This window comes from Oncorhynchus keta, chromosome 28 (assembly GCF_023373465.1).
Source record: "Oncorhynchus keta strain PuntledgeMale-10-30-2019 chromosome 28, Oket_V2, whole genome shotgun sequence".
NCBI classification, from domain to species: domain Eukaryota; kingdom Metazoa; phylum Chordata; class Actinopteri; order Salmoniformes; family Salmonidae; genus Oncorhynchus; species Oncorhynchus keta.
This window is the reverse complement of record NC_068448.1, coordinates 57,869,999-57,883,633: the sequence shown is the minus strand read 5'-3', so window position 1 is coordinate 57,883,633 and position 13,635 is coordinate 57,869,999. Positions and strand designations below refer to the sequence as shown.

The following is a 13,635-nucleotide window of genomic DNA, read 5'->3' as shown; positions in this document are numbered from 1 at the left end:
TAAGAATAACCCAAATACTATAGTCACTTTAACATAGCTGAGTTTAGCCCCTACCTAAGAGTCACGGTGCAATTATTCTATTGCTACTTTACTATTGTGTTTTAAGAAATATACCTGAATCTGGTGTTAAACTTATTTGAAGTTTGTTGATCAACTCTTGGACTTCTCTGATTGATCAATTCATTGATTTGAATTCATTGTCAATTATCCAAACCTACTGTCAAGATTGCTGCAGCCATGGACAAGAAACAAAATGGCCTCCTACGGTAGAGTTGCTGCTCATTCAACACCTTTGAGTAGAGTACATTTACCAAACAGTCCAACGTCACAGGAAGAGTGTTGGAGACGTGAAGCAGCCATAGGTGGCAGTGATAGCTGCTCTTTGTTGACCCATCCCATAGGAAGAGTGGAGAAGTGTGAAGAGCAGAGGGGGGAGTTCCTATGAAGGAATTCATGGAACTGGAGATTAATTACCTGAGGCAGGCTGTCGCTCCGACTTTCAGGCATTCAGGGTTAGACAGTTAGTTAGACAGAGGAGAGAGTCTAAGGATCGGATCTGTTACCCTGGATAGGCTCACCGGGTTCTCTGTTGCTCACACTGCCCACTAGCCAAACAACCACCATGTTTGGCAAGCTCAAAGCACTGTTCTCGGTGCCCGAGCCACCTCCGAAGCCGGATGCCACTGCTGCTCCTGCCACGGCTCCTGCCCCCGCACCAGCTCCTGCTCCTGCCCCAGCACCTCCAACAAAGGTAAGGCATCGCCTCTCTTTCCTAAACACTACAGCGGGATATATCATTGAAAGTGTTTTCCGGCAGGATGAATACTTAGACATAGGGGTAGGAATGTATTCATTTTTTGAGCGGTTGAATAAACACTTCCTATATTATTACCACTGATTATATAGATATTGTGGGACTTTAGTATAATGACTGGCTGTTATTGATGTATGTAAATGTTGTTTAGGATTGTTTCTGAATGTCTGAAACTGTACACAGGATTAAATGGCCCTAAAGATGTAATATAATATGGTTGACATATATACAGTCAACATACGGTTTGACTAATTAACCTTATCCCATGACAAATTGCTCGAAACAGTATTTTGTCTTTATATTTTATCATGCTTGCTGTTTACCAAAAAAGTGGTGGGGCATCCAGTCTGCTGTTGTTTGAATCCCAGATGGCCCCTTTAAAGTGGACAAAATCTCATGTTCTAAATTAATATTAGATTCAACAGTATCTCTCAGTGATTGTGACACTGGCCAGTGACTCATGAGATGGTGAGATGGACTGGACAGCAAACCATGTCAGCTGTGTCAGTCGGATTAGGGAAAGCCTCCGGTTGAAACAGGCTGGACTCTGAAGCATTGAAACCAAGCTATCTCAAATACCTCCTATCAACAGTATAGCATAGCACTAGGGTTGAGAAGCACTTATTGCCTGGGTTTCAGGCTGAGTAATTGGCCTTTGTAGAGGAGAAGAAGTTGTCAACCAACATGAGATGAGGTGTAACCAAACATCATAATGGCGTTTAGAAGGAATATGTGTGACTCTTGCTCACAATTAAATTATTGATTATTTATCGAGTTAAAGTTTAAATTGTAACGTTTCGGCCGTCATTGGCCTGAGTAATTGGCCTCAGTCTGGAAAGAGTCTTATAGAAAGTGTTTGTTATTAAAGAGGAGGAGGGAGTTCATGTATGAAAGACACCGAGAGGATTTTCACTGATTTAATTATTGGATCATCCTTTTCTTAGGATATGATTAAGATGTTTGTTAATAAGACAAAAAACATGAATCTATCATAGACTCCAAAGTAAGAAAATGCTCACTTTGGAGTTAGACAGATGTACTATCTACAAGCCATGAGTTTTCATACACTTTATTTCCAACATGGATTCTGCCCCCGTCCCTCCAAGTGCATCCTGGGCATTGAATGAAGAACCCAAGCCCTCCGAAAAATAATAGTTTGATTTTGTGAGATGGGATACACTTAATTGTTTCCACAGCATCATACTTATGAGTACTGGCATACCGGACACCTCCGCACACCTCGCAAAGTGGGAGGGCCCACGAGCTCTGGGGGCCCATGCGCCTGTCATCGATTTTTGATTTTTGTTGTAATAAATCATTTTGACAGTAACCCTCCAAAAAGTAATTAATGAACCTTTTTAATTTCCATATGTACTAGAAAGGTAAGTGTTTCTTTCTTGAGCTTCAAGAATATGACTGGTCAAAAAGCCTCAGGCCTTAAAAAATAATAATTGAACTGTGTCACTTCGGTGCTATTGGGTATCTGTCTTCATGTCTCATTGGACCATATCTAAGAGTAGGAGTGCTGATCTAGGATCAGTTTAGCCTTTTCAGGTAATAATGAATAAAAGGGGAAATCTGATCCTAGATCAGCATTAATCTAAGTCTGTTGGTGAATATTGGCTATTGTTTTTAGTGAGGTAACAGCGTTGTTTTCCCAGGAAGAGGAGAAGCCTGCAGAGAAAAAGGATGAGGAGAAGAAAGAGGAAGAACCTAAGAAGGAGGAGGCTAAACCAGCAGGTAAGTTTGTTTGTTTTCATCTAGCATTTTCTCTTGCTTCTATATGCTATTTGAACTTGCTCAGTTTGTGTCATATAATACTCAAACACAAGGGGACAGAATTAAGACTTTTCATTGTTGGCGTTTTGGCTGTGGCACACACCCAGAAATGTTGCAGCCACAACATTAACGAAGTCTCATTCTACCCTCTTGTCTATGGATTTCCTGGAACTCCAGGAGATGTATGTTAGCTTTATTTTACCCAACAGTACTATATATAACAATGGGCTGGGTTTCAAGTAAAGAACAAAAACAAAGCAGAAGTTGAAGGTTTCTGGCAAAAAAAACGTTTGATTTGGGATCCAGTTGAGTTTATTTTTGCGTAACAAACAGAGTATACTGCAAACAAAACATTTTTTGTTAATTACATTATTCCAAAAATAATTTTTCTTACAATGGGAATCTGGCAGACCTCGACATTTGATTTAACAAGGCCCAAACTCCCAAAGTGATTGTGACATGTGAAGCTTTGGCTCCCTGATGCTTCAATATTCTCCCTTTCTCTCAGGCTCTCATTCAAAGATAGTAACTTACTACTTACTACATTTTACTCCATCATATCATTCAATTATTTTATTTAGTAACAACTAAATTTGATTCCATGATATAATTAAATTGGTTTGTTTATCATATCATTCCAGTTAACTATTTCAATGCTGAGGTGAAAGATAAGCTAATGTTTGATCTACCTGTGTTGTTGAGACATGAGTGCTGGTTTGGGAAGTAGGACACACATGACAGCCTGCTCCCTAGTCCATCTGTCTGTTCCTATACAACAGCAGCAGAAACAACACATGTCCACTCCCTCGGCACCTTTTCTCTTTCACTAATCCACATCTCAGAGACACACACTGACACTCAGTGCATTCTAGAACAACAAATGCTTCATTTATGATAGCTTTTTGTGTGTAATGGCAGTAAGCAATTCCATTACTTTCAGATGTTGTCATGTTGTTTTTCCCCTAAGTAATATATATTGAGTATACAAAGCATGCTCTTTCCATGACATAGACTGCCCAGGTGAAAGCTACGATCCCATATTGATGTCACTTGTTAAATCCACTTCAATCAGTGTAGATGAAGAGGAGGGGACAAGGTTAAAGAAGGATATTTAAGCCGAGACAATTGAGACATGGATTGTGTATGTGTGCCATTCAGAGGGTGAATGGGAGAGACAAAATATTTACATTCCTTTGAACGGGGTATGATAGTAGGTGCCAGGCGTACTTGTTTGAGTGTGTCAAGAACTGCAACCCTGCTGGGTTTTCCACGCTCAACAGTTTCCCGTGTGTATCAAGAATGGTCCACCACCCGATAGGACATCCAGCCAACTTGACACAACTTTGGGATGCATTGGAGTCAACATGGGCCAGCATCCCTGTGGAACGCTTTGGAAACCTTGTAGAGCCCATGCCCCAAAGCATTAAGGCTGTTCTGAGGGCAAAAAGGGATGCAACTCAATAATAGGAAGGTGTTCCTAATGTTTGGTACAGTGCCTTGCGAAAGTATTCGGCCCCCTTGAACTTTGCGACCTTTTGCCACATTTCAGGCTTCAAACATAAAGATATAAAACTGTATTTTTTTGTGAAGAATCAACAACAAGTGGGACACAATCATGAAGTGGAACGACATTTATTGGATATTTCAAACTTTTTTAACAAATCAAAAACTGAAAAATTGGGCGTGCAAAATTATTCAGCCCCCTTAAGTTAATACTTTGTAGCGCCACTTTTTGCTGTGATTACAGCTGTAAGTCGCTTGGGGTATGTCTCTATCAGTTTTGCACATCGAGAGACTGAAATTTTTTCCCATTCCTCCTTGCAAAACAGCTCGAGCTCAGTGAGGTTGGATGGAGAGCATTTGTGAACAGCAGTTTTCAGTTCTTTCCACAGATTCTCGATTGGATTCAGGTCTGGACCTTGACTTGGCCATTCTAACACCTGGATATGTTTATTTTTGAACCATTCCATTGTAGATTTTGCTTTATGTTTTGGATCATTGTCTTGTTGGAAGACAAATCTCCGCCCCAGTCTCAGGTCTTTTGCAGACTCCATCAGGGTTTCTTCCAGAATGGTCCTGTATTTGGCTCCATCCATCTTCCCATCAATTTTAACCATCTTCCCTGTCCCTGCTGAAGAAAAGCATGCCCAAACCATGATGCTGCCACCACCATGTTTGACAGTGGGGATGGTATGTTCAGGGTGATGAGCTGTGTTGCTTTTACGCCAAACATAAAGTTTTGCATTGTTGCCAAAAAGTTCAATTTTGGTTTCATCTGACCAGAGCACCTTCTTCCACATGTTTGGTGTGTCTCCCAGGTGGCTTGTGGCAAACTTTAAACGACACTTTTTATGGATATCTTTAAGAAATGGCTTTCTTCTTGCCACTCTTCCATAAAGGCCAGATTTGTGCAATATATGACTGATTGTTGTCCTATGGACAGTCTCCCACCTCAGCTGTAGATCTCTGCAGTTCATCCAGAGTGATCATGGGCCTCTTGGCTGCATCTCTGATCAGCCTTCTCCTTGTATGAGCTGAAAGTTTAGAGGGACGGTCAGGTCTTGGTAGATTTGCAGTGGTCTGATACTCCTTCCATTTCAATATTATCGCTTGCACAGTGCTCCTTGGGATGTTTAAAGCTTGGGAAATCTTTTTGTATCCAAATTCGGCTTTAAACTTCTTCACAACAGTATCTCGGACCTGCCTGGTGTGTTCCTTGTTCTTCATGATGCTCTCTGCGCTTTTAACGGATCTCTGAGACTATCACAGTGCAGGTGCATTTATACGGAGACTTGACTACACACAGGTGGATTGTATTTATCATCATTAGTCATTTAGGTCAACATTGGATCATTCAGAGATCCTCACTGAACTTCTGGAGAGAGTTTGCTGCACTCAAAGTAAAGGGGCTGAATAATTTTGCACGCCCAATTTTTCAGTTTTTGATTTGTTAAAAAAGTTTGAAATATCCAATAAATGTCGTTCCACTTCATGATTGTGTCCCACTTGTTGTTGATTCTTCACAAAAAAATACAGTTTTATATCTTTATGTTTGAAGCCTGAAATGTGGCAAAAGGTCGCAAAGTTCAAGGGGGCCGAATACTTTCGCAAGGCACTGTATACTCAGTGTATGGTCTTAAGTTTCAGTCTCTACTCACGTTCTACACTGATCCACTTGCTCATATTATCTTTTGTACACTACCCATAGATCCTGCCCCAGCTCCAGCCCCTGCCCCAGCCCCTGCCCCAGCCCCTGCCCCGGCCGCTGCCCCAGCCCCTGCCCCGGCCGCTGCCCCAGCACCTGCACCTGCAGAAGGGGACAAACCCGCTGATGGGGCTGAAGGGTAAGAACATGAATAACACCTGGCTGTGAAACTGTCTATGGGCTATTAGTTCAGCCAGTACACCCCACAGGAACTGCCAAATAGGGGTAGTAGGACATAACAAAGTTGTTAAAGAGATAGGGGAGAACATGGGGAGTGAGAGAGAGTTCATACTGGGGCTGTACATCTACTGAGATAAGATGTGTTAATAATAATCTCATTTTATTTGACACGTGCCAAATACAACGTGTAAAAAGCTTATACATGTGTTGTCCGTACACAGCACAGTAACATGTAGACTAGTCTCTTCCCACAACTGCAGTGACTGTGGCTTGTGGGAAGACAATAGTCTACATGTTTACAGTACTAAGGACAACATAAGCAAGATTACAAATAGACTATTAGTGCGGTGTAGGCCTATATTGTGTCTGCAGGCAGCTGCTTAGCGATGGCTTGATGTTTTCCCTCCTCACTACAGAATGACTTGCAGCTTGTGACTCCCAAAGTAGCTGAATAAGATTATGGGATTATGGGTATTTGTGACTTAAGGAGGTCAGGGGATGGGTGGTGGTAGTTCACGTGTAAGTTTTATTTTAAAAGGTTTTCTTTGCTTTCTCTCTGTACTCTAGCTAATTTCTGACTTCAAGGAAGTAGGCTAACTTTTACAGTGGAATAGTCGCCGGTCTTGATTGAGAGAACTTCTATTCTGTATTTGGCTTCTGTAAAGGCTGATTTCACATACAGTGTGTGTGACTTGTGCTGAAATCCTATTTCCTTGTTGAGGTACAGCCAAGTAAAACAGAACGGAAATCCCACCTGCTTCTATTTCTGGCTATACAGAGTAGTAAGCTCCATACCTCTTAATGTGTGTGTGTGTGTGTTTTCTTAAATGCTTCATCTGGTATAGAATTCTTATAAGATGCTAGTGGGAAATATCTTTAAGCACAGTGCAGAGAAACGAGAACCATTCCTGCAGTGGAATTATTTATTTGATTTGATTTGGCCTCATGGGTGGAATGTCAATAATATTTTTCATAATTTCATAATTAATAAACAGTATTTCAAAGAATATGCTGAAAATCAGCTGTTTCTATGTCAAATGGTTTTGTTATTTTTCAGTCTTCTGTGATGAATATAAAAGTGTAATATTGGGATGCAAACTCAACATTGAATACATTACAATTCTATATCTGACATGGTACAACCATGTATGTGATGTGTATACTTTTGTTTCAAAGTAGAATAAATATGATGTGTGAACCTGATTTAGCCCACTGCAGTAAATTAAAAAGGGACAGATAAAATATGAATACCAGTCCAATACAGCATCTTCTCAGAGTATATTAGGGATATACAGTACAGATGGAAAGTATTCTTAGTTTCCTGGCACACCTGGCAATTACTTTGTAACCAACTAATCACTAGCACCAGGATTACCTCCAGTGCGTCTGGAGAGAGCACGAGAGAGAGAGACGCCGATTATATTTGTTCCTAGTACTAAGATGGCAGGTGGGTGGTATGCTGCTGTGCTGAGTATGACTCAATAGGATTCTCATGGACAACACAGACATGGTGGTCCCACTGCGTTTACACAGGCAGCTCAATTCTGATCTTTTGCCAAATTATTGGCGATCTGATTGGTCAAAAGACCAATTAGTTGCAAAAGATCAGAATTGGGCAGACTTTGTAAACACAAACCATAATGATTGCGAGGAGTTCTGTGAATGTAGCGAATGCAGCTCTGTACACCCAGGATCAAATCTAGGCCCTATCTAATACCATACTGTCGGGCCGGGTTTCCCGACTTAATTTGGCCCAGGGGTGGTTTTATTTGGCCCCCCAAGTTTTCTGTGGGAAAAAAATCATATATTCTGTACCAGTCAAACGTTTGGACACACCTACTCATTCCAGGGTTCTTCTTTATTTTTTTACTATTTTCTACATTGTAGAATAATAGTGAAGACATCAAAACTATTAAATAAAACATATGGAATCATGTAGTAACCAAAAAAGTGTTAAACAAATCAAAATATATTTTATATTTGATATTCTTCAAAGTATCCACCCTTTGTCTTGATGACAGCTCAAAGCAAATCAAATCAATTTGTATTGGTCACATACACGTGGTTAGCAGATGTTAATGTGAGTGTAGCGAAATGCTTGTGCTTCTAGTTCCGACAGTGCAGTAGTATCTAAGTAATCAAACAAATCCACAACAACTACCATTATACACACAAATCTAAATGAATAAGAATATGTTCATATAAATACAGTTGAAGTCAAACGTTTACATACACTTAGGTTGGAGTCATTAAAACTTGTTTTTCAACCACTCCACAAATGTCTTGCTAACAAACTATAGTTTTGGCAAGTCAGTTAGGACATCTTTGAAGCAACATCTCAAGACATCAGTCAGGAAGTTAAAACTTGGTCGCAAATGGGTCTTCCAAATGGACAATGGCCCCAAGCATATTTCCAAAGTTGTGGCAAAATGGCTTAAGGACAATAAAGTCATGGTATTGGAGTGGCCATCACAAAGCCCTGACCTCAATCCTATAGAGCATATGTGGGCAGAACGGAAAAAGCGTGTGCGAGCAAGGAGGCCTACAAACCTGATTCAGTTACACCAGCTCTGTCAGGAGGAATGGGCCAAAATTCACCCAACATTTTGTGGGAAGCTTGTAGAAGGCTACCCAAGTTAAACAATTTAAAGGCAATGCTAACAAATACTAATTGAGTGTATTTAAACTTCTGACCCACTGGGAATGTGATGAAAGAATTAAAAGCTGAAATAAATCATTCTCTCTACTATTATTCTGACATTTCACATTCTTCAAATAAAGTGGTGATCCTAACTGACCTAAGATGGGGCATTTTTACTAGGATTAAATGTCAGAAATTGTGAAAAACTGAGTTTAAATGTATTTGGCTAAGGTGTATGTAAACTTCTGACTTCAACTGTATATTGATGATTGATGGCTGTTCGGCATAGGCAAGATGCAGTAGATGGTATAGAATACAGTTTATACATATGGGATGCGTAATGTAGGATATGTAGACATTATTAATAGTGGTCCTTCTGTAGCTCAGTTGGTAGAGCATGGCGCTTGTAACGCCAGGGTAGTGGGTTCGATTCCCGGGACCACCCATACGTAGAATGTATGCACACATGACTGTAAGTCGCTTTGGATAAAAGCGTCTGCTAAATGGCATATATTATTATTTATTATATTATTAAAGTGGCATTATTTAAAGTGACTAGTGATACCTATATTAAATTATTAAATCTATTAAAGTGGCCAGATATTTGAGTCTCTATGTTAGCAGCGGCCACTCTGTTAGTGATGGCTGTTTAACTGTCTGGTGGCCTTGAGAGCTGTTTTCAGTCTCTCGGTACCAGCTTTGATGCACCTGTACTGACCTCGCCTTCTGGATGATAACGGAGTGAACAGGCAGTAGCTGGTTGTTGTCCTTGATTATCTTTTTGGCCTTCCTGTGACATCGGGTGCTGTAGGTGTCCTGGAGGAAAGGTAGTTTGCCCCCGGGGATGCGTTGTGCATCTGGAGAGCCTTGCGGGTCTGGGCAGAGCAGTTGCCATACCAGGCGGTGATACAGCCCGACATCTGTCAAATTTGTGAGGGTTTTATGTGACAAGACAAATTTCTTCAGCCTCTTAAGAGGCACTGTTGCGCCTTCTTCTCCACGCTGTCTGTGTGGGTGGACCATTTCAGTTTGTCCGTGATGTGTACGCCAAGGAACTTAAAACGTTCCACCTTCTCCACTACTGTCCCGTCGATGTGGATGGGGGGACGCTCCCTCTGCTGTTTCCTGAAGTCCACGATCATCTCCTTTGTTTTGTTGCTGTTGAGTGAGAGGTTATTCTCCTGACACCACACTCCGAAGGCCCTCACCCCCTTCTTGTAGGCCATCTCGTCATTGTTGGTAATCAAGCCTACCACTGTGGTGTCATCTGCAAACTTGATGATTGAGTTGGAAGCAGGGTCGAAAGCCCAGGACCCAGTTGCACAGGGCGGGGTCGAGTTAGAGTTAGAGTAGTAATGGTCCAGAATGCTACCAACTTGTCACGCATTCGATATGTAGATAGAATTTAGGAAGCCTTGTTCTCAGATTAGGTTTGTTAAAATCCGCAGCTACAATAAATGCAGCCTCAGGGTATATGTTTCCAATTTAAATATAGTCCAGGGAAGTACTTTCAGGGCCGTCAAGATATCTGCTTGGAGGGCGGGGGCGGTGGGGGGGGGTATACACGGCTGTGACTATAATCAAAGAGAATTCTCTTGGTATACAATGCAGTCGGCATTTGATTGTAAGGAATTCTGGGGTCAGGTGAACAGGACTTGAGTTCCTGTATGTTGTTATGATTGCACCATGAGTCGTTAATCATAAGGTATACACCCCTGCCCTTCTTCTTACCAGAGAGATGTTGTTTCTGTCGGCGCAATGCGTGAAGAAACCGGGTGGCAGAACCGACTCTGACAACGTATCCCAAGTGAGCCATGTTTCTGTGAGACGGAGAATGTTACAATCTCTGATGTCCCTCTGGAAGGCAACTCGTGCCCTAATTTCATCCACCTTATTGTCTAGAGATTGGATTTTTATCTGGGTTTCGCCTGTAGCATCATTTCTGGGGCACTCACAGATAATATCTTTGCAGTTTTGAAAACGTCACAGTGTTTTCTTTCCGAAGCTGCCAATTATATGCATACTCAAGCATATTTTTGTGACAAAATATTGAGCTTAAAACGGGCACGTTTTTTTTTATCCAATAATGAAATAGCGCCCCCATAGCTTCAAGAGGTTAATGTGTCTGAGCCAATCAATTATGTTGTGGCTAGTAATGGGTGGTATACAGAGGATAGCCCTATTTGGTTAAAGTACAAGTCAATATTATGGCAAGAACAGCTGAAATAAGCAAAGAGAAACGACAGTCCATTATTACTTTAAAACATGAAGGTCAGTCAATCAGGAAAATGCCAAGAACTTTAAAAGTTTCTTCAAGTGCAGTCACAAAAACCATCAAGCGCTATGATGAAACTGGCTCTCATGAGGACCACCACAGGAAGGAAAGACCCAGAGTTACAGTACCTCTGCTGCAGAAGATAAATTCATTAGAGTCAACTGCACGTCAGATTGCAGCCCAAATAAATGCTTCACAGAGTTCAAGTAACAGACACATCTCAACATAAACTGTTCAGAGGATACTGGGGGTGAATAGGAGGGTGAATAGTTATGCATGCTCAAGTTTTCAGTTCTATTGTCTTATTTCTTGTTTGTTGCACACCCAAAAATATTTTGCATCTTCAAAGTGGTAGGCATGTTGTGTAAATCAAATGATACAAACTCCCCCAAATCCAATTTAATTCCAGGTTGTAAGGCAACAAAATAGGAAAAATGCCAAGGAATGAATACTTTCTCAAGCCACTGTATATATACACTACCGTTCAAATGTTTGGGGTCACTTAGAAATGTCAGTGACTCCGTGATGCTGGCCTTCTAGGCAGAGTTGCAAAGAAAAGGTAATATCTGGCCAATAAAAGAAAATATTAAAATGGGCAAAAGGACAGACACTGGACAGAGGAACTCTGCCTAGAAGGCCAGCATCCCGGAGTCGCCTCTTCACTGTTGACGTTGAGACTGGTGTTTTGTGGGTACCATTTAATGAAGCTGCCATTTGAGGACTTGTGAGGCGTCTGTTTCTCAAACTAGACACTCTCATGTACTTGTCCTCTTGCTCAGTTTGGCACCGGGGCCTCCCACTTCTCTTTCTATTCTGTTTAGAGCCAGTTTGCGCTGTTCTGTGAAGGGAGTTGTACGCAGTGTCGTATGAGATCTTCAGTTTCTTGCCAATTTCTCACATGGAATAGCCTTCATTTCTCAGAACAAGAATAGACTGACGATTTTGAGCCTGTAATCGAACCCACAAATGCTGATGCTCCAGATACTCAACTCGTCTAAAGGACAGTTTTATTGCCTCTTTAATCAAAACAACAGTTTTCAGCTGTGCTAACATAATTGCAAAAGGGTTTTCTAATGATAAATTAGCCTTTTAAAATCATAAACTTGGATTAGCTAACACAACATGCCATTGTAACACAGGAGTGATGGTTGCTGATAATGGGCTTCTGTACACCTATGTAGATTTTGCATAAAAATGTGTCATTTCCAGCTACTATAGTTGTTTACAACATTAACAATGTCTACACTGTAAAACAAGGTTGTCCACTATCAACATATTATTTTGGCCATCAAAATGTTAGCTATTAAACTCAGATCCAACAATAATATCAAGGGGTTAGAAATCCAGGGCTTAAAAACAAAGGTGTCATTGTACACTGATGATTCATGTTTTCTTTTAAATCCACAACTTGGATCCCTACACAGTCTCATAGAGGTATAGAGATCGAGATACTTTTTCTATCCTCTCTGGATTACAACCAAATTAATTATTAAGTGTACTATATTACATATTGGATCGCAAACAAATACAACTTTTACATTACAGTGTAGTTTACCAATAAAATGGTCTAATGGTGATGTGGACATGATTAAATATCAATGCTTTAGACCTCTAACTAAAGCCTTCAGTCATACAAAAGTTATACTTCAATCCAAGCTGGTTCTCTAGCAAATTAATAAGAATGTCTCACCCCGTGTACAAGAATGGCCTTTTTCCCTTTATTCGGATTACAACCTCTCACTTTCAGTTATTTGAAAAGGAAATAATCTCCCAAATATCACTGTTTTTAAAACAAGCCATAGAAAGTTGGTTGCAATTTCAATTTAATTTACCAGAAAAAAATGAACAAATAATGCAACAAATATTGTGGTTAAACTCAAACATACTAATAGATATTAAAACTTTTTTTTAAATAAAAAAAAAGTATAATCTTTGTAAATTATATCATAAATACTGTAAGACTGATTGATTTATGTCACACCTGCAGCTAACAAAAATATATGGAAATGTGTGCTATACCCAAAATTACAACCAACTAATTGCAGCATTACTGCAAAAAAATAGGGGAGGGGTGGTAGGGTTAGAAAGTAATAAAGGAAAATATATATATTTTTTAAGATGTGTGTGTGTACGTATATATATGGATTCTTGGATTTGATGCCTTCTTGGATTGCACTTCTAATGTAACTCATTTAAGTTAATTTTTTTACATTGTTTGCAAACTGATATGTGACACACATTAATGCAAAAATAACATGTAGAACAGGCAACAAAAAAAAAATATATATATATATACAGTACTGATGTAATCAGTAGCCCGCCAAAAAAATCTCAGCACCTGGTCCGGACTGCCCTTACATGCAATATCTATTTAAGGAACATGCCATGACATTCATCCTCCTTTTATTTGAACACAAATGATGTTCTTCTTCTGATTATTTGAATTAATTAGAACCCTGTTAAACAATTTGTCCTCTTGTCTCTTGATGCAGTGAAGAGCAGCCCCCTCCTCCACCTCCGCCGGTTGTGTACAGCAGGTATGCAGATGAGACACTCCGGGAAGTTGTCAAACGGCTAAGAGACCGGACAAATACCTACAAAGAGATTGCCATTGACCCCTATGCTACCACACCTGAAATTAGCCCCCCTATCAGTAAGTGGACCTACTGTAAACAGATGTTGTTGAGTCAATCAATCAGTCAGTCAGTCAATCAATCAATCACTTTCGTTTTTGATTAGTT

The 13,635-nt window shown here is 40.3% G+C and overlaps 1 protein-coding gene across 1 annotated transcript in view; it reads left to right on the top strand.

Annotated features, from left to right (window-relative positions):
- Positions 1 to 5,723: 5,723 nt before the first annotated feature.
- Positions 5,724 to 13,635, top strand: part of LOC118361158 (cyclic nucleotide-gated cation channel beta-3-like) — a 34,348-nt gene continuing 26,436 nt past the window's right edge. The window contains exons 1-3 of the mRNA XM_052484236.1: positions 5,724 to 5,733; positions 5,802 to 5,937; positions 13,387 to 13,547. Coding sequence (XP_052340196.1) covers positions 5,724 to 5,733; positions 5,802 to 5,937; positions 13,387 to 13,547 — 307 coding nt within the window. The remainder of the gene's footprint in view (positions 5,734 to 5,801; positions 5,938 to 13,386; positions 13,548 to 13,635) is intronic.